At 31.7% G+C, this 22,555-nt stretch overlaps 2 protein-coding genes across 2 annotated transcripts in view; one reads left to right on the top strand and one right to left on the bottom strand.

The window, feature by feature from the left end:
- The window catches only part of LOC148609677 (BOS complex subunit NOMO1-like), a 31,936-nt gene extending 25,812 nt beyond the window's left edge, over positions 1 to 6,124 (bottom strand). The window contains exons 1-7 of the mRNA XM_088540780.1: positions 5,951 to 6,124; positions 4,541 to 4,676; positions 3,456 to 3,556; positions 2,920 to 3,026; positions 2,366 to 2,441; positions 1,792 to 1,869; positions 1,264 to 1,338 (exon numbers count right to left, since the gene is read on the bottom strand). Coding sequence (XP_088396906.1) covers positions 1,264 to 1,338; positions 1,792 to 1,869; positions 2,366 to 2,441; positions 2,920 to 3,026; positions 3,456 to 3,556; positions 4,541 to 4,676; positions 5,951 to 6,085 — 708 coding nt within the window. The 5' untranslated portion in view covers positions 6,086 to 6,124. The remainder of the gene's footprint in view (positions 1 to 1,263; positions 1,339 to 1,791; positions 1,870 to 2,365; positions 2,442 to 2,919; positions 3,027 to 3,455; positions 3,557 to 4,540; positions 4,677 to 5,950) is intronic.
- A 253-nt stretch (positions 6,125 to 6,377) lies between these two features.
- On the top strand, positions 6,378 to 21,881 carry LOC148609678 (dnaJ homolog subfamily C member 5-like). The gene is made up of 6 exons (XM_088540790.1): positions 6,378 to 6,536; positions 9,437 to 9,518; positions 9,756 to 9,812; positions 15,161 to 15,313; positions 15,826 to 15,939; positions 16,545 to 21,881. Exons 1-6 carry the CDS (start codon positions 6,514 to 6,516, stop codon positions 16,749 to 16,751), a joined length of 636 nt encoding a protein of 211 aa, XP_088396916.1. The 5' UTR covers positions 6,378 to 6,513; the 3' UTR covers positions 16,752 to 21,881.
- Positions 21,882 to 22,555: the final 674 nt, after the last annotated feature.

Genomic DNA, 22,555 nt, shown 5'->3' on the forward strand with positions numbered 1-22,555 from the left:
TTTTTGCAATATATTCATTGGTGTACTTTACAGGTATGGACACCAGTAATGTACTTTCATTATGTTTACATTCTAAAAAAGCTATGATTTCTCGGAAGTGTATACTCTTGTAGAAACAGGTAATGTTTATGTTCTAAAAATAGCTATGATTACTGATAAATCTCTTGGATATACAGTAAATCCTTACCTAAAATATCCTTAAGTTTAAATAACTGGAAAAAGAAGTTTCTGAACATTTTTTATTAGGAACGGCACTATTGAATATGTATTCATTCATAAATTTGGTTTCATTATTTAAAAAAAAACTATTACGATTTTGAGATTGACAATTTTTTTTTTTTAAATATTCTGTGTGCAGTTTTGTTAACCTTTTTTTCACTGTAGATCGTTTGACCAAAAAAGTCTCTAAAACTACAATCTTTGTTCTTTTTACTTTTATTTCTCTTTTTAAAAATTCAGCTGTTGCTATTAAACAACACAGAAAGAAAAAATTCACTTTATTTTATTTTATTTGCTTATTTTACGGCAATGTATGTGAAAAGAGTACATTCGGGGCAATATAGATTATGTAAACAAGACAACATGGTGAACATGTTAACACACATAAATGGAAGATTCAATCATTCCTCATACACATAGCAGGAAATAAACATGTACAATTCAAATAAATGTTGATTTGGAGGTTCATCATGATGCAGATTGTGTCAAATTTCTACACATGTACTGAAAACATAAGTCAGAAAAAAATTCTGAAATACTACTGATTCAGCGATTGGCATGAAAGAACAGTGGACTTGCATTACATATTGTAGGCATAAATTAAACATTTTAAACAAAATATTAGAAAAAGACATTTTATTAATGTGAATCTCTCGTTATTGTTAACAAAAACAAATAACAAATTGTATTATTTCTGACATCGTAATGTCAAACTTGCAGTCCACTTCTCATGAGAAGAAAACAAAATATTGTATCATGTATCATTTTGACAATTTTTTTCATGAATAACATATCCCATTTGCTGATATATTCTATTTTCCAATTTTCAATTTTATAATAAAATTTGTTTTACGTATATGAGAAATGGTTTAGTGTTTTGAAATAATATTACAATGGCCGATATTTGCAATTGGCCAATATCCTGTTACGTGGAGTCAGTATTAACATAAATGTCTACATTTTACTGTACTTAAGCTAGTGGAAATCACTTCCTAGAAAAAGCCTTATACATGCAAGTACATGTATGTCAAATATTTTACAAACCTTCTTATTGACCACACTGGAGAACAAAATAAAGTTTACTCCTTTGATAGGTTCTCCTTCACTTTGGACACTACCCTGAAAATAAAAAGATTTTCAATTATTTTCTTATTTAGCACTGCACTCACTCAAGTTCATAATTTACAAATTACATATACAATATAACTTAATTATTAAGGACTTCACTAACTATAACTGAATATGTAATGTTTAAGGGAGTGGAAATTTAATAAAACCTCCATCAAACTAGACAAAAATTGTGAGAAATGTTCACTAAATTGATACCCCCATTACCAAATTTGATAATATGGATAAGAGATACAATGTAGGTCCCCAACATCTCAATATTCATACATGACAAAGTCCAGGTTTTGCGATGTGAAACCCCCAAATTGAATCGGATCAAATCTAAAATAGGGGATGTACAATGTGTCTTCATTTTAATCATATCTGAAAATTTTGTTATTTTTAATTCCCTCCCAGAAGAAAACATGTTTTTTTTTTAATCTCATTTTAATTATTACCACTCACCACAACTTGGTAGCCACCAATAACAATGGAATTCCCAGCATCAGCATTATCAGTTTTCACCGTCACTTTGGCTTGTTGCTATAATGCAAAGAAGCTAAGATGATACATCAGTTAGTTAGTTCAACCAGATTCTATCTATGCTTACTGGATTTTACACATTAGCAACATGTGTGCTGTTGATGGAGCAGGTCAGGTTTACCCTTCCAGAGCACCTGATATCACCCAAGTGTTTTCCAGGAGTTCATATTGCGAGTGCTTTAGTTGTTTGTGTGCTGTCTTGTTTTTCTTATCTTTAGTTTTTACATGTAATAGTATTTATTTTTTTTTAAATTTATTGTGAATATGGATTGTGAAGGTTTTTTTTTTACATTGATCATATCTTAGGGTTCTGATGTCCCTGAACTGTCCTAAAAGATTTCAGTATTTTTTGCTAATTTTACCATAGTACTAGTGTATCAATGACAAAATTACTGCTTTATGTTTAATGATGTGCAGTCTGTTTAAAATTTTCCTTTCTATCTTTTCTGACTTGATTCAACTTCAAAGAAATTCAATTAAGAAAACCTACATTTACCTGTACAAATGAGTATTTATTTGAAGTAGCTGCTATGATATCATAGTCTCCTGGCATTACTTTGGTAAAGGTATAACTGTAATTAGAATACACATATTTCCTCAACACTTAGAAGGAGTAATAAAACATGGGATCAGGATTTACATCATTTAATAACAGAACAGTATTCCATGATTTGTTCAACATGCAGTGGTAATTTTGGTTCTACTATGTACGTATGTTACAGAGATTTGAACAAACACTTTTTTACTCTCAAGTCCATACTGTCTGATGTTTTCTATCTTGGGCTTCTGTTGTGTTGCTAAAAAAATGGCAATATCCAATGACAATGTTATGTCGAATCGACTGTGACATTGCTGAAAAACAAAATAACGTCAGTATTGAATGTCTTGACAGAATATCACATCTTGCTCTATTGGGCTCACTGTGATATTTTCTGTCTTAACCTCAAACTGCTTTTATTCTGTATATATCAGACACAATACACAAAGTAAACAGAAACTTTAACCAAAATTGGTAATTAAGCCAAACAACTAATCATTATAATAACAAACCTCCCATCTTCTGTTGTAGAGACAGTCTGTAGGACTTCTGTTGAACCAGTTTTGTGTAATGTAACAGACACCCCAGTAGGTCCATTTATCTGGCCTTTACTGATCACCTGTAATCAATATTGAACAAGAAAAAATTAAAGACATTTCAATTTACATCTTTTAATACTAATGAGACTAGTGTAAGAAATGCACTTGTAGACCATTTCATACTGTTTTTTTGTGTGTGTGTTTCAGCATCAATTTTTAACTACAGCTCTTAACATTTCAAAGTGGAGTCCAATTAAATGCTGGCATACAATATGCGTTGGGTTTGGTAGACATAGTATGAATAGAAAGTACCAGCAGTCCAGAACAAAATTTTTAAGTGTGAAACTAGTCATAGTTTTTTTTTTATTCATTTTGATGCTATAACATAGGACTAATGAATTTTTGTGAAACTGCTTTATCTTATAAAGTTCATTTTCAACAATAAAAGTGTTTTCATGTATGTTTACAAATCAATTTAACCACCTTTACTACATGACCTATAAACTAACCTTGCCAGTGACTGAAAACCCAGTGAACCTAAAGTTAATATCTTCTTGTCGACTGCAGGGATCAGTACTACCATCAATCTTTAATTCTACACTTTCTGGATCTTTTCATTAAAAAATACAAAAAACTTCAGGTTTGAAAAGAATTATATCTATCTGAATTATTCTGTAGCATTCAATTAGAAATTCAATAAAAAAAATAAAACATATACTGCAAGCATTTTTTTTTAGAAAATATTTTATAATTAGCTCTATTGGAAACCTTCAATGTTCAACAAAAACTTCAAAAACTGAGAATAAACTTCCTACTCTACAATTGATTCAACCATGATGATTTCCTTAAGCCTACTGACAGTATTCTTTTCCGACATATGCAAATGAATCCAGGTTTCCCTTGCAAAACTAATTCCAACATGCATTGCAATCTACTTAAAAAAGGAGATATTGAAGATGTAAAACTTTTGAAAAACTATGGTTTCAACAGGAGAGCTCACTTGGCAATCAACCTTTCTCAAAATGGAAGTAAACTTTCCTACATTTACCTTAAAAGGTGTTAATGTACATACAATAAATTTATGAGTCCAAGGAGAAAACATAACCAATATAACTAGTTTTCCTGACAACTAGAGCTCAAAGAGCCCTGTCAATTTCTAAGTCATTATACCTTTTTTATATTTTGGACCTAGTTTACTTAAAATTTGGCCCAAAGGAAGAAACTCTCTAACATTACAGACTGGTTTACTGTCCAATTGGAGCAATGAACAGCAGTATATTTCAAATTCAAATATTTGACTTACTGGAGCTGCAGTAAGTACTTGTATCTTTTTTGGTAACTTATTTCAATCATTTAGCTGCTTACTGAGGTGAAAATAGTTTAAGATATCTGTTCTTCATTTCCCCAATGAGACGGCCGACCAGGTGTAAAACTTGCTAAATAGCTTGCCTTCCATAAATATGAAAAAGAACTATTACTTGTACATAACAGTATAACTTACAAGTCTTGCAATGGCTGCATAAGTAAATGAACATGCATTTTCTTATTTAGAGTAAACTTATTAAAGAAATATTTAAATATATATTTGTCTTACCAAAACTCCATCCTTTTGGTGGTTCTACCTTTAATCTAAAATCAGCCTTATCATACAGAGGAATTAAATAGTATCCTGTATTAGGGGCACAATCTGTCTGATACTTAATACTTCCATGCGTAGTATAAAGCTTTACCTGAAATAATTATTAAAATCAACATTGTATTAAACAAATAAATTACAGGTGCTTGGTTTGGCACTTAAATGTACATGTACGTGTGACAAATTGTTTTTGTATTGGTCAAGCAACAGCAGAATCATAAGACATAGTATAACATGTGATCCGAATTTTGACATTAGTGAATCAATACTATGAAGCATAGATTGAACAGGCCTGAAGGTGTGTACATGTATCTTGTATTACTTTTTAAACACACACACAAGTGTAGTAATAAATGTCAAACAATCACTATGCACCATGAAAACTGTAGAACTTTATTACGTCACTAGCATAATCCAGGTAACCATGATGTTTGCTGGGGCATTTCTTTTATCTGATCAGACAAAAAGACATACACACTGTGCATGCACAAATGTACATGTAGTTTGTTAATGTTAGAACATGCACAAGAGCCTAAAATAGTTCTATACTGTTTACAACATTACAAGGACCAACTCTCGTAAAGAAGGGTACTCATATGTATTAACTTGAATGGAAACTCCTAAAATTTTCAGAAAGAGGGAGATTTGATACAGTATCATTTTCACAACATATTTCATCTGTCAACTTCTTTTGTAATAAAACAGTTCTAAGTTTGTGACACTTTATTTTTAAACAAGTTACAAAAAGGACTACTATAGATGACTTTCACATTCACTTCTATTCTGGGCAAGTTCTTCTACTATATCGAGATCAAATTGGGTCAACAGGTGACATATCTTGAGACATTGCAAAGGGAGCCTGGGAACAAAAACTTAATTTGATTATTGCAAGGAATTGAATGATACATATATCATAGAAGCATTTCAGATGTTATAATAATTGGAGATGTATTTCCAGATAACAATCACTGTTCTTGTGGCCTTCTAATCGGATATCCTTTCTTTGTCTAGTATAAAACAGGAAACCACATTCGACATAAATGGTGAATTGGAAAGTAGTCTTGTTTTGGCCCCAAAATAGAAGTATATCACTTCTGAGTTTCATTACTTCCCCATCATTGTGACTGATAGAATATCAAAATACTGAAAATTCCAAAAGCAGTAAGTTCTATGCTGGGAGAGCAAAGGGGATTCAGGAATTTTCATTTAGTGATGAAATATAGGGAGGTTCCAGCAAAAGCAAGTGAAATTATAGATACCCTTGGTTAAGAGTTGTTTAAAGCCTACACTGATGAAATTTTATACTCCAGGGGAAAAATGGTTGCATGCAATCATATTGTTATGTTTGTAATTGTAAATAGATCGTACTTCAACCAGAGAAAAGTTAATGTCAACATCAGATTTTACAAATCCACCACATCCAAATACAGAATCCCCATAGGTTAACTGCGTTACTGACGACAGAAGGAGTAGACAAACTCCACTAATCTTCCCCATGGCCATTAACGTGAAAGCCGGTCTTCGTAGTCATTTACAAGCTTGTGAAAACTTTATTGGAAATTTCTTTCTAATAAGCGCAAAAAAGACATTTGTGTAAATTTGAAAACGGATTCCAAACGGATACGAATAGAAATTGTTTAAAGTTTTGTTATAAATTACTAAAGTTTAAGTTCTCTAAATGACTAAAATAACGAAATTTTTCGTTTAACTGAATAATACTGTTATCAAAGATATAATTTTTTCTGCAAAACTGTATAAAACGAAACAGAAATTCCTTAAAAGTTCCACCAGGGTTACGGAAAAATGTAACACCAGAGGGCGCTGATCGTTAAATCAATGATTGATTTATCTGCTGAAGAACGGAGGCAGCTGCACCCATCACCGAAAATGATTTGACCATTGGTTAATAACATAACCTTTTTCTCACAAACATGCAAAGACCAAGACACTTATCGTAAGTTGATACCCTTCATATACTACTACTATAAATGCGTGTTAAAATCCTGTACTGTAGTCTGAAAATCTCATCATGAATGTATTATTATGTATTGTAAGTAGACCTGCTTACTGTACAAAGATGTTTTGTGCATGTGCACTTTAATCCAGAAAGTGTTTGTTAAAGTTGCTCCTCATATAAGTAGAATTTGAAAACTTTTTTGTGTAAAACTAAAAGTAAAACAGCTAAGACGACTCATCACACATTGTTGGTCTTTCAATGTTGTTCTCTGATGTATAATCATTGAACAGATATCCGTGTAGCCTACGTGTATGTTTTCAGACAACATCACATTGGCAGTATAATGATCGTATCTCCAGGCTCGATTCAAAGAAAATTTGTAAAAATGCTTAATGCCAATAATGGAAAAATCAACTGTAGGGTCTTAAATGTGTAACCCGTACCCACACCAACTTTTCCTTGTATCTGAATTCTATTTTGCTGATTTCTACTGGGTATATCCAGTAGAAATTTGGTACACATTTCCAAAATGATACAATAGGTAAGCATGAACTAATTATTTTAATTTTCCCCCCAAATACATGTAGTTGATTTTTATTTGATTATCTTTTTTTTAAATGGTATAGAATGTGTTACACAAAATTCCTGTACCCAAAATCAAAGTCTGGTATTTTTACTATTTTAATGCATATCTGACGTATGAACATCTTTGTTGTATTATCAGAATATTCATGAAGGAGAAATTAAAATGGTACATATATAAGACATTATGTTTATGAGATTTTCTTTTTCATACAGTATATACGTGTAGTAAGGTGGTCTCCATTCTTTGCTAGTACGGGAATTGACTCTAGGTATGTTATGGATTTCAAACTCTGACACTTCTTTTTTAAAACAATATCAAATTTTTCAATTCATCTTCCAAATATACAGAAGAAGATGTTTACAAAATGCTGGAATTTTTAATAGACAACATATTTGTCCAGTGTGGTGGACGCCGTTTTCAAGTAACGGTTGGCATTCCAATGGGAACAAATTGTGCTCCTCTACTTACTGACCTATTCCTTCACTCTTATTAGGCTAACTTTATAGTTGATCTGATCTGAAAGAAAGAATATCGTTAAGCTAGATCCTTAAATCTCAGTTCCCGCTATATAGATGACGTATTATCTTTAAACCATCCTAATTTTGGGGATTTGATATATCGCATCTACAGCAATGAACTAGAAATAAAGGATACCACAGACACTGTGAAGTCAGCCTCATATCTTGACCTACACTTAGAAATCAATGGTAAAGGAAAACTATTGACCAAACTTTACGACTAACATGATAACTTTTCATTCAGAATTGTCAACTTTCCTTTCATCTGTGGCAACATCCCTTCATCACCTGAGTATGGGGTGTTCATATCACAACTCATACGTTATGCCAGAGATTGCTGAGACTCTGCAGACTATTTGTATCACACTAGAATTCTAACAAATAGGCTTTTGGAGCAGGGTTATGTTGCTACAAAATTGAAGTCATCACTACAAAACTTTTATGGTCGTCATGAAGTCCTGGATCGTTACGATGTATCCATTTGCGCCATGGAAACTGATTTGTTCGACGTGTTATAGTTTTCCTTACCTCTATCATCTACCCTGGACTTGACTTTTTATGAGCAACTCTGCAGGTGTTTCTAGAAAGCAGAGACGCTTACCCTACCAGTGCACCTGGTCCATGCTCCCAGCTTTTAATGGAGTCCGAGTTGCTCATTTGCTTTTGTTACTTTGTATGTTTGATTTTAGTTACTCTATGTTCTTTGTTATGTATGTCTGGTCTTCGTCCCTGTATTACATTCTTTTGATTACTGCTAAAACCTTGTCTTCCTTGATTACTATTTGGCATGAAGTTCTTAAAGGTTCAATTAAGTCAAATGGAATTTGATTCTGTAACTAAGACAATGATTGGTTTTCAGTGATTTGAATAAATACCTTATTTAACACCTATAAACATTGAGTCTGAAAAACATGTTATTGCTTCCAATTATCATTTGCTTACATTTTTCTTTTGTATTTTCAAATTCCTGTTATTTCTTACCTCAGAACTAAACAAAAAGAATCATTATTATTTGTCAAAAATGTATTATGACAGAATTGCTATGGAAGAGAATATTAAATTTGATACAAGTACAAAATTTATGCATGTGCATCAGTACAATCCCATTGTAGATTTAATCAGCAATTTCTTCATTGAAAACCATTCTATTCTTGTGTCAGAAAATTATATGTGAATATACTGTTGTTTATGGATCTATTACAAACTTCGCTGAATAATTAGCAGGCTGGCAATAAAAACTTTGATGCGATTGATTTCACAGAAATATTTAGGGGACTATTGTTGATTTTGGTAAAGCGGCTGAAGTGTGGAGTTCTTTAATTTACATGTATTTTTGGCATCATATTTGGCAAAGTTTTAGGATTGACACTTTACATTGGACAAAACCTTGAATTTCCATGTCCAAATGAGATAAGCAAGAGAGATTGTGGGTTAAATCCCCAGGACTTTAAAAAAACTAATGGCTGCTTCTCTACTAATATATTGCATTTTAAGGAAAACAAGTGATGACTGATCGGCTTGTAGAATATTTATCTCTGGGCTGTTTTTTCTGTGAAATAGCACAATAAAAATCTGGTTCAACATATCAGGGTCTTTTTGATTTGTTTAACTTTGTTTCTCATTCCGAAATGCATGAAATATTGGCCATTTTACATGTACATCTGTAAAACCACAATAATTCAATCAAATCAGATATCATGAAATAAACCATGTTCATGCATATAAGTCTAGCTATATACACGTAGATAAATTATTAGATTTAAACACAAGAATACTCATTTATCTCTTTGTAGGAGTTCAGGGAACTCTCTGTATGAATTACTTGGACTTGAAAAATCTGCTAATCATGAAGATATCAAAAAAGCTTATCGAAGGGTAAGTAAAGTTTTTGCTATATAATTCACATGCACAAGTAAAATTATAATACTTCCTTGCCATAAGGATTTTATTGCTATTGTTCTTGAGTTTCTTATTCATTTTCCACTTTCTGTTTGTTAATGTTCAGACTAGGTACTCAATTATGATTTCAGTTTTATTTAGTACATGTATAAAAATGTAACCCAATGATAAATTTGTTAAAAATTCGTAATTTATAATTTGTTTAAATTGCAGTTAGCATTGAAGTTTCATCCTGATAAAAATCCTGATGATCCTAGTGCAGCTGACAAGGTATGTTAAACTTTTTCAATACATGTACTGAATAATTATACTTTATTACAACCTCTGCTTTGAGGGAGGTATGAGATATTAAATGATCATGGTGTCCGTCTCTTCCTTTGTTCACAACTTTTTCATTGCAGTTTTCTCTGCCCAAGTTTTGCCATGGAGAATTTGTTTTTGTCGTTGAAATCGGCATTTCTTAGTTTCAATAATGATTAATCATGTTAAATGTCATGGTATCATTTCAAATTTTAAGTAAACACCCCCATTATCAGCCTGTTTCTCAATCAGCCAAATATAGAACCTATTCCTGACAAAATTAAATGGCCTAATGATAAAATTAACTCGTATAATGTTAGTTCTTTTCTATGAACAAAATACTGGAAAAGTTGGCCCAAGTGTTTACATTACATGTTTATTACAAGAATGGATACATGTATGTTGAATATACATTGTGTATCAAAGAAACAACAACCCCAACAGGATGAAAAATGTCAGCTCAAGGCCACCCTTATACAAACTGTACCACAACATACATCTGTTTTGCTCAAACCAACAGCAAAAAAATTTGTGCATATTAGGCCATAAAAAATTATACATGTAATGTACAATGTATGTTACAAAAAATAAGGTTGGTACATGTAAGTAGACATTTTCATTTTATTTTTTTAGCACCGGTTTCACCTTTTCATAACCAAATCAGCAATCTGGGATTAAATTTTTTTAAATGCTTTTCCACCTTGGCATAGTACTGCTTGTATAAATCTAAATATAAGGTTAATGTGGCCTGTGTCATGTTGATGTTTTGTTGATGACTTTGTCGTTGAAATGCTTTGTTAAACTTGAAAAGGCCTGGTTAACTTGAACAACAGAATGAATAAGTTGAAATGTGAAATGTAGTTCTGTATTTAAACAGAACATTTTTACTTTCAATTTGTGGATAGAATGATTTAGTTTCAGTGCAAAAACTAGGGTTCAGATCGTGTTACCGAAAACAGACATATATCTTTTTATGGCCTACATGTACATATATATAAATTGAAATCCTATCATTGTGGTTAACACATAGTGTACATGTACCCGGCAGATTTTGAAAAGGTCAGTGTAATCTAGATTAAAAAAGGACACTCAAACATGTAACTGTTTGAGGCAAATTTTAAAGTACATCATGGAAGCATTAACATCTATTTTGGGAAAATTAACAGAAAAAGCAAGGTGCTTAGTAAACCTATAAAAAAGACAGGACAACCAATAGAGAATATCAAAACTGATAGTGTTCCCTACATGTAACCATTTAATGCACAGCTCCATCTTGCTGTAAGAAAAATATATATTCTGTAATGATAACAAAACTTTGGTCTCTGTGATGATTTTTATAATGTACATAATCCATTCATTTTTCATTTGGCCTCAAAATGAAGTTTTTTATACTATTATTTACAATGTATGTTTTTAGATAAAGATGTACCCCAAAAAATGTTTATGATACTGTACCAAGGTATTTAGAATACCCTGGTAATAGAAAATCCTTTTGTATTGAAAGCAAAAGTTCTAAGGCCATTGGCAATGGAACAATATCTGCTACACTCCACCCACCTTAGAAGAATGAGGTTCTGTATTCAACACTAGACTATCAGCATGCCTCTGACAGTTTGTCTTTTTAATATTTTTTGTGGTTAGGGCTCAATTTTACACATGGAAATGGCAATGCCAGCCCCCTGCACCCACCTGAATCTGCCACTGTTAAACTCCTTTCTGCTTGTATAGGCTCTAAAATTAGTTGTGGTCCCAGTTCTAGGAGCCTCTATTTCTGACCTTTTAAAATTTCCTTTATATTGGTTCCAGGGGTCATGCTGGGCTTCGCCAATGTCGCAATTTGCGATTTTTTATTTTATCTGGCGACAGAAATAACCAGTTGGCGATTTTCTTGGCGCCTAGGTTTTGTATATTAAAATTGACAGGAAGTTTATCAGCAACTGATATACTCTCTAATTAAACAATTGTGTTGACACCTGGTCAGAGTTAATTGACCATGACCAATTTACGACTGAAGGCAATTAAAGGTAATTAGACCAGGCGACCGTGACTGACAATATCCTCATGGGAGGTGTCAATCATATGTAAATATATTATTGAGCCAATCAAAACTCGCATCATGTGGTCAAAGGTAAACACAATTATGGCCATGTCCACGTGGCTTCATACATGTACAAGCTTCACAGCCCTGCGATACATTCAGAAATAGGCTTACCTAATGACAGAATGGATTAAATTCAATTAGCAATGATTATTCCGTCAGGTAGTGTCTAAAGACTTTGAAATGAAAGAATTGATAAAAGAAAATGGATGACATTTGTTTACACTTTTGACTTTTTTGGCAGGAAAATCGGTTAACAAATAAAATTGGGATTCCCAAAATCTAATTAAGGAAATACTACTCAGATATCAAAATAATTAAACAGGGACACAATTAATGGTCCATAGTACAAAATGTAGTTTGCTAGAAAGTTTATCACTTGAAAAAAAAAAATCAAGTTTGTTAAAAATAAAAAAAAAATCAAATTATATTGTAAAATAAATTAGACCATAAAGGACAAAGGGGAACATGTTATAAAATCAGGGACTATATGAGAATAGTTACATAAAGTCCTTGATAGAAATAAAATACCTGTTTCTGGAGTAATACCTTATTTTTTATGCATATGAAAGTGACAGACTAGAGCTAAAAACCTGCTTTATACATGCACCAAGAGTGAATCTTGCTACATGAATGTACATTGTATGTGAAAATTGATGAATTGACAAAGTTAACTCATCAGTAGACTTAATACCATCATATTTTTGGCACCCTTTGCCTCTAATTTCTGAAAATTGGCGACAAAAAATGGCAGCTGGCGACAGAATTTTGGAAGCCAGAGTAGCCCCTGGGTTCTTGACCTTCAACCCTTTTCTTTAACAACTTTGTTGTAGATTTTTGGTTTTCCTCATGTGAACCATTTATTTTAGACTTGGAAAAGTCGAGGGCCTTCCACTCTTGCATATAAATTGTAACCCCTCATGTATAGCTGGAGTTTGGTGAGAATCCTACTATATACTTGCAGCAGCTTAAAAGTGTGATAGCCAGTCACTATCCTTATCTGATTGATGTTTATCGATTGTGACAGAGTTCAAAACATATGTTACATATATTAAAAAAGTGTACTTGTAGTGTAGATTGACTTATTAAACTTATTATACACAAACCGCCCCTTCCATCCATTCAACCAAAATTACAAAAAAGTCACTTCAAAAAGTTTTTGACAATGACCTTACTATTTCAAAATTTTTGCTTTATCATTAAGTAGCTAGTTAGGATTTGAAAATACATTGTAATATATAGTAAAATAAGTCTTTAATAGTTTTTTGTACTGTTATTCATATTTATTGGAATCATACTTAATTCCACTATGCATACATGATTTGTAAAACCTCTTCATGAACCATTCAGTCAGAAATGTCGATGAAATGGAGTATTCAGGTTTATTGATAAACACTTGTGGTATCTTATTCTATTGAGCATTCTATAAACACTTCTTTTGTAATGGTAGACAATTATAGTATCTGTCTTCCATCGATTCCTTTTATAAGTACATTGATTTGTGTTCATTGATCAGTCAGTAGTCTTGTATGTAACAGTTATATCTCCTTTGGGTACCATTTGTAACTGTATCTATCTGTACAGTAGAAAGTAGCTAGCAATAGATACTCCTTGAATATTTGTATTTAGGCGAAAACAAAATCATTGGACATTTGTAGTAAGTCTGAGATGAAAATAATCATTGAACATTTGTAGTACGTATGAGATGAAAACAATTGTTGAATATTTGTAGTTAAGCCAAGATAAAAATAATCATTTAGTAGTTGTAATTAGGCCAGTTAAAGTCATATTACAACCAACAAAGTAACTCTGTAGGTGTAGTTTGAGCAAATCTACCTAGAAAATAGAACTGCAATGTATTAACTAACTAATCTTTTTTCTCTAAGTTGTTAACAAGTTTTGTTCATTACATTTTGAAAGACATTAGCATTGAAATATACTGCACATGTATGAAGGAGAATTTATCCACTTGTAATGTTATTAATTTGAATTTTAAATGTCTTTTTGGATGCAAAACCATTATAAATCTGTGGCTATTTTCTATAACAGTTATGTATAAGTAGTCTGAAAAACAAGTGGCCATGTGGTTAGAGCAAGGTATTTTAAATCTCAATTCGTAACAACTCTTGATTCACACACAGAAAGTTTGTACCATATGCCACCGTAGACCGGCCTATTGTAGCTCAGACACTTCTAACATGTGTTGGTTCTCTTACACTGAAATGTACTTTCCTCCCCTCAAAATTGTACAATCAATATGAGGTCTGAAATGTTAGATAAGGGTAAAATACGATCCAAGACCAAGGTTCATAAAAATTTTAATGGCTTCTTTTTCCTCCATCATTCATGTCATCTGTTGATTAGGATTTTATTTCCTATGATTTATTTAATCTCAACATATGATCAGGGATAGGGTTTTTATCAATAATTTATCTCCAATTACTGAGAAAATAATAATGATGAATTGTATTGATTCGTGGCATTTGCTCTACATAATGATGAATCTGGCTACCGATAATTTTTGTTGTTATTTATAAAATTGATATTGTATCTCAATAACATGTATAATGAGGATTTAAATATGACTGCTGTGAAGAGCAAAATGTACTGTAATCATCTGGAGGGTTGCACATAATTCATTATTTGTACTTTATAGGGTACCATAATTACACAGACAGCAACATTTTTAGCATTTTGACCCATGATTGAAAAAATGGTTCATGCTTATCTTATTCTACTTTGGTCTTTATTTATGTACATGGAAAAAGGAAAGGACTTGGTGAAATGCAACAAATGCACCAGGGTTTATTCTCAATCCACAGTAATAAATACATTCTGTATTTTTAACAATCATCAAAAGTTCATCACCAAGTGTTAACACACATTGATGTAAGCCCTGAAAGGCCCAGAAATGTACAAATGCACATGCAGCTTTTCACTTTCATTTGTCAAATCCCCTGGTTTTCGGTAGTGTAAGGAAACCACTTACTGTAGTGCTGAATACCTCCCCCCTCTAATGTGGCCATGTATATTGTATACATAAACACAGCACCTTCTAAACCATTCAGTAGTATTGTATGACACTTTATATCATCTGTAGATATGCTGAAACAAATTAATAATTGCAGGATGCTTGATCATTATCAAAGTTCTTAATTTTGCACTTCTAATTGGTAATTATATGTACTAGTTTTGACCCTGATATTTTTTTCCTTTTCAGTTCAAAGAAATAAGTCATGCCCATATAGTATTAACAGACACAACACGTCGTCAAATCTATGATGAGTATGGGTCTATGGGACTGTGGGCAGCAGACCAGTTTGGTGAAGAGAATGTTAATGTTTATTTAATGTTGACTAGTAAATGGTGCAAGGTATATATAAACTGATAAGAATTTTTCATGCATAAAGTGATACAGCATGGAATAAAGCCATGATACATCGTAGATATTTTATACTGAAAATATAATACGTATATCAAGCTTCCTCAATTTTGAAAAAAAAATATATCCAAAAAAAGTAAGAATTTTTTATGTACATGTACATGGAATGATTTCAAAAGACAAGGAGAGATAAGACACAAGAAATTAAAAAGAAAAGATCAGGTTGAATTTGGTGTGCTTCAGAGAGAACAATTTATTACAATGTTTATACATTGTATATTTGTGACTTAGTATTTATTTTGTCTGAAAGTCTTGTAACCAATGGCAATTGATCTGGACAATACCCAGTACATACAATTTTAACTTTACAGGAAAGGTTACATGTATATTTCAATTTTACCAAGATCTCGAAGAAATTAAGGATGTTTTTTTAATATCAGTTCTTTATTTAATTACTATATACTGAATAACTAAAAAACATTTTCCTGTTGTTATTATTTCAGGCCCTATTTATTTGCTGCGGACTGATTTCCTGTTGTTATTGTTGTTTATGTTGTTGCTGCTGTTGTGGGAAATGTCGACCAGCTCATCCTGATGATGATTACGCAAATTTACATGTATGTCATTAATTTCAATAGCTTGTTAAGTTAGTGTTAGCTGTTAGTACACATCATTTGACTTGTAAGTGTAAAAGTAGTTTGGAATGGAATCATGATATGTATTATATTTGGACTGCAAATGCATTTTTTTTCTCACAAAGTAGATAGTCTAGGCTTATTGTCCACATTTCAGTGTTCTCGGAAGCACATCACCCGGGGCAAGTACAATTTTGGTACGGGAAAGTTGATTTTTATTCCCCACTTTCTTTTTGGCAATTAGAAGGCTTGACTTTTTATGAGTATTTGTTAAGTTTGAAAAGCAAGCTTCAAGTATGGGAAAGTTCAACTTCATATAGAATTTTCCCATGGAAACCTAAAATTTGAAAAATTCTAGAACAGACATGCTTACAGTGACAGAAAGATGACATTTCTTCAAAATAAACTAAGAAGTCAAATAACAATACAAAGACACATTAGTTACCAACATTGACAGTACATATATGTCTCTGTTGTCTTTCTGTTTAGCTCACAGCATAGGATCTGGAGTTAATGGAATCATGAATGGGATGGTTTTAAGTTAAGCATGTAGCTGTTATATTTGAATGTAGTCCTCATATTTACAGGATGAGTTCAGTTCAACACCAGAAGGATCACCAATAACCTCACAGCCCCAGGGTGGAGATGCTCCAATCCCTGCCCCAGCACCTGCACAAGATATAGCATCAGAATCAACTACATTGAAGCCTGAAGCCAAATCTTATGGTGCTGGTGAAGAATCGCCAAAATTTCAGGAGAAATTTGCAGAAAATGGTGGAGTACGAGAAAGCTAACCAGAACAGAATTTAGAACAAATGTTATTATTTTATTGTTAAATTATTCCATACTCCTTAAGTCAGATTTCCCATTTTAATGTGTCATGTTAACCCATTTAAATTTACAATCCTTGACTACACATTCATGTATTTTGACCAGTGTAATGTGATGCATTTACCTGTCACAAAATAACTTGAATTAAATCTCATATCCAACAGATTTGTTCATATCTGACAGCAGTTTTACAGCATGATAATGAACACAGAATGGTGCTAGTAGAAGGGCACATTGTCGTCTTTGTTATAAATAATCAGGGTAATGTTTAGGACAATTAATGATAAGGTTGAAAGTTCCCTTGCGATAGCTATTGCTCAGGTCTGGGCTACTCTTACTTAAATTGTTTGCAATGAAATTAAAATTTATATCTTAAACAAATTTCCATTGTCCATTCATGGATACTTTCTAAATTTAGATTTTGTAAGAAGTTTAGTAGTTAGAAGACATGTTAGAAACTCTTATTCTTTGTCCTATTATTCAAATTTGATATTTTTTTGTCTCATTGTATAGGACTAAATGTTAAGTGCTTTCTCAATTTCCAGAAACCATTAGGCTTTTTTTTAGGGTAAAAGGTGTATATTTTATTATGCCACTAAAGGCAAATCTAGCAGGCAGATATGAGAAATATTTAATAACTACATCAAGGATTTTATGTACTTGTATTAATTGTATAAAAATTTATAGTAGAATATTTAATATTTTGTAGAAAAATGTTTGTAGATATTAAAAGTGTTATATTATTATTAATATAGTGCATAAAAACAGTATTTCACTTTTCTAGATTTACTTTGTTTAATAATTTTCATTAAAGCAGTTATGTAAAAGGACCTTTAAATTAGTTCAGAAATTATTTCCTTAAGAACATGGTGGATTATACAACAGTTAATTTTGTCATTTGAGTCTTACTGTTGATAATAAAAACTACATCATCAATATCAACACTGAATGAGAATTTTTTTCCATAAACAGTGATATTTATCGTAATGATTAGTTCATTTTAAGGGACCCAATATCTTCACCTGCTGTACGACATTGTACTTTTGATGCTCTGTGAGATATAGGAAGTCCATAAGAAACCTTAAATTTATTTTCCAAGGCTTTTATGCTACAAAAGCTTTAATATCGTTACATGTATTCTATCATGGCTTTTATGAATTCATCATACATATACATGTAACATATTATTCTGTCAAGTTTCTGTTCTGTAAAATCTATAAAAACTGAATTCCTCTGGGCCTTTTTCCAGTTTATGTAGGTGTGTAAACTTTTTTATTCATTGTACTTTAAATGGTATATTGAGTCCTCAATATTTTAAAGGATTGGAAAGGCTTAGCTTAAATTTCATGAATCTGCCACAATTGCAAGCATAAATTTGAACAATGAGGCCTACCAGATATCCTTAGGTTACATGCCATTTTCATAAGCAGATTCAAAGATTTTAGAAAGGGATGTCACAATAAGAAAGGGGTTTCCAAGGTCTTATTGGTCAATCTTTGTCCAAGAAAAAACGAAAAAAGGGGTTCTAGCTGCCATCATCCCTTCTGATGGTATTGATAGGTGTTGCAGAATAATCTGACTCCTGGTTCACTTTTTATATTATAAATGTTTACATGGTTGTGAGTGCTATGATATGTTTATATTGTGCTGCATATTTTAAGGACTTTTCTTAGACTTGATTAGTGTAAGATTGTTAATGCTTACGCTTAAATAATTGTAAATTCTTTCAATATAAACATAATGCATAGAAAAATATTCTGATAATGTGAAATATAGCATTTCGCCTTTGTAAATCAAAATTTTTCATATGCTGGTATGTTTTTTTTTCTTCCAATTTACATAAGTTTATTTGCCTTATGTAATTGAGAGGAAAATTTCACTATGTAGTAGTGCACAAAATATCTTATTTTCAGACTTAAAAAAGAGGTGATAGTGAATCATTTTTATTTAGTCTGATTTTCCTAGGCTTTTGTAGAGGATGGAATTGAGGAAAAACCTATGAGTTATTCTTTTATGAAACCTGAAGAATTTACCTTTACATATTGTCAATGCAAATAATCAATACAGATTGCAACAGTAAATACTTAGCTCCATACATAGTGTGGAGAACCACAAAGTTCTTGAGGTAGATACATGTATAATGCATTGTGGTAAAAATCACCAAATGTTAGGGCTTTGGGTTTTCGTATCTCTGAAACAAATGCCGTATTGATCAAATTGACATGTACACATGAATTTGTTTGTTTTGTTATGATGTTTAGGGTAGGATGCATCCACATTTACTTCACAGTGGTTCTTGTTAAGGGGCCACACTTGAATAAAATTTAAAGAATAAGCAAAATTTTTCAAGTAGACTCAGCTTGTAAAAATGCCATGTACCTGTAAATATTTTCTTCCAATAATAACTATTCATTCCATTTTTCCCAAAACAGACTGATAATTCAAGCATTTATTTATACCCTAATGCATCAAGAATGTTTTGTGATAAACCCTAACACTTCAATTATAAATTAGGTATTGCTGTGTATGAAAAAGTAGGACATAAAGCTCATGCTAGCTCGTAAATAATACATTGGTCTGTCACATTTTTATATTACCACTTTCATCACTTTTTCTTTAAGTATTTATATTTGTTGTATAGATATAACCCAGTCTAAAGGCCATTCATGTATTTTTCCTTCACTATTTTTCTGTTCACTGAATTTCTTCAATGAAACACTGTAACACATGACCTTGTTTATTCAACAATGTTAGATAATGGCTGGAAAGCTATTTTCTAACTTAGTACCCTCCTAACTATGGAAGAACAGAATTCCAAAATTGTGTTGTTTCAGTTTTTATCCATGTGCATATATATGTCTGTGTAAACCTGGGCTGGATGATCACTATTTATTCCTTGGAAAAGGTAATTGACCAAAGACAGACTCCTAGGTTCAGTCCGGACAATTTCAAACAAACAGATGGGGAAGGGATATTTGAATTTTGGGTTTTTCAGTTTTGTTCATTGATATAGATAAACTGATCACAAATTTTCATTAAATTATTTTGTAAAGATCCAAATTTATCTTGCTATATTATAATTATCCTGTACTTCTTCTGCCTAAAGAAAATAACATGAAACACATGCAATACTGATGAAAAAAAACCCACTGTGAATTTGGAAGACAGAGTGATACAGTTAATTAGTGTGAAGTGTTATCTTGGTAGAAAATTGGGCATTGTATTCATGTTTCTATTTTTAGTCAATGCTTTTAGGGGCATAATCCATTTCAATCATTTCTGATGTAAAAGTGCAATAATATTGAACGTGTGGGGTTGTACATTGTATAACCATTTATATATATACTTAATAATTTTAGTCATATTAGTGTAAGTACATGTTTGCCTTTATTCTACTAATGATCTAAGTTCTACTTTGAGGACGATATGGGACCATATATGGCAGGGGCGGATCCAAACACTTTGAAAAGGAGATATGCCAGTGGGGATGGGGTTCTTTAAAAAGGGGTGATTTGACTTTTTTTACGATTTTTGTCAATTTTACACATGAAAATGACAATTTTGCATCAAAAAGGAGGAGTGCAAACCTCTTACACCCCCTGGATCTGCCACTGTATGGAGACAGAGTACAACTAGCCATTTTATAATGTATACATCAATAACAATAGAGACTCTATAGATTTAAATTCTGTGTGTGTCTCATAGTGCCCATCTGGATATGCTCAGCAGTTGATTTGAAATAAGGTTCTCAATACATGAAGTTCTATCTGATAATAAACCCAATTATTAGAATATTGATAAGATTTCAATCCCTCTACAAGAGAAGCTCAATCTGATAGTGATCCCATATATTACAATTTTTACAATATTGCAGTTTTTCAGATGAGATTTCAGTCTCAATGGAAGAAGTTCTGACTGATATTGAACCAATATGCATGTATCAGATTCATACAGCATTTATTGATAAAAGATATCAAACTCCTGTGGTGTTATCATAATGTTAATCGGTACACTTATTATGCATTAGGAGACATATAAATTTATACTGGTAAAAGATAGTCATACAATCCTTTTCTTATTTCTTATAAATACACAAATATATATCACTAAATACATTGTTGATGTAATGGGTTACAACATTGTCATCATTACTCCTTTAATATGTTAATTAGCATTATTGTATTGTACACTATCTTAGTTTTGTATTATCATTTTTGTAGTCCTGTTATCAAATATCTACTAGATCCAGTTTCATATGCCATATGGTGGTGACAGATTCATTGCTCCAGCTGGAAATTTTGGGCCATGGGGCACAATCATAGAAAAGAGTGCACTTGTTCATTTTAGTTGAATCAAATTGGCAAAATTTTCAGATTTTTGATTAAAACATTGATTATGCTAGTGTTTTTCTAAACTTATAATAACATTTCCATGGAGGATTTGTTAAACTAATAATCATATTTTTTTCATCAGGGCAAAGGGATCCTCTTTCAAGTCTTTCTCTGACACTGAGATATGGACAGTTATATATGTTATCTATTTAGATTGTAGTTAAAATGTTGCTAGTTATTACCAGAACACTTTGTTAATTTTCAGGTTAAATAAGTAAACATAATTTAAAGAATTCTATTTAAAATAATTATGATTAATCGTTTATTCAGGATTCTGATATGACAGATAGGTGTATTTCTAGGGTAGTAATATAGTATATTGCTTCTTAAATTTATGGATTTTTGGTACCGGTAATCTTTTAACCAATTAAAAAAAAAATCAGAATTCTCTTGGAAATCAATTCCTATCAGCTATTTGAGAAAATCTTGTACCAATGAATGTGATCACCTTATTAATAACGCAAGATGAAAAAGTCACATGATTGACATGTGACACTTAATTGGGTCATCTGATCAAAACTTGTGTTTATGCTGTTTATTTTACTTTATATGTATGTTGTAAAGAGTTCATAAGATTTCTTATGTATATTTAAGAAGGAATAATCAAATGAAATCCTTTATCAGTGGAACTGTTATGTGTTCATCACTCTGTGATTAAGTTATAACCATCTTTTCAAACAGTAAACAGTTATTGCTCTAGAATGTTAGTTTTCTTACCAAATCTGAAATACTGAGCAACACAGAGGCTTTTATCCAAATCTTGATTGGTATAAATGATGTCTTGCCAGGGGCTTCTGGGGGCAGTCGTAAAATACGCTATTTTTGGGGAAAAAAATTGACAAGAATTTTAGGCACGACATGCCTTACCAACGAAAATAATTGGTAGCTGTAAATTGAAGGGAAAAAAACAAAGGACGGAGTGCCAGTTCATGAAAATTTTCATTGTACAAATACTCATGAAAATAAAGGGACCGATTGCATACATGTATGTAGCTATGGGGATTCACTAAAATTGTTCAAGAAGGAAGTATAACCGTAATTGCTGTAAATACTAGTAGCAGCCACAAGACAGACTAATCTATTAAAAAAAAATTTAAGCGTGGTAAATTACATCTTCCTTAGCCAAGGTTTACGGTCATTAGTCAATTAAAATCAAAGCACCCTATTTTATTCACAGTTAAGATAATGCATGCACCGTCTTCAAAATAAAATTAAAAACCTATCAAATAAAATTATTTAAAAAAAAAAACGTCAAAAAATTGATTCGAATACCAATTTATATCATTCAATCAATCGTTAAAAATCGCAAATCTATTGCTTTATTTTATTGAAGTATATTCCAACACAAATCTTAATAACAGTGACTTTTCTTTTAA

Source organism: Perna viridis, chromosome 8 (genome assembly GCF_037379345.1).
Source record: "Perna viridis isolate PV_CMFRI_1.1 ecotype Kerala chromosome 8, ASM3737934v1, whole genome shotgun sequence".
NCBI lineage: Eukaryota > Metazoa > Mollusca > Bivalvia > Mytilida > Mytilidae > Perna > Perna viridis.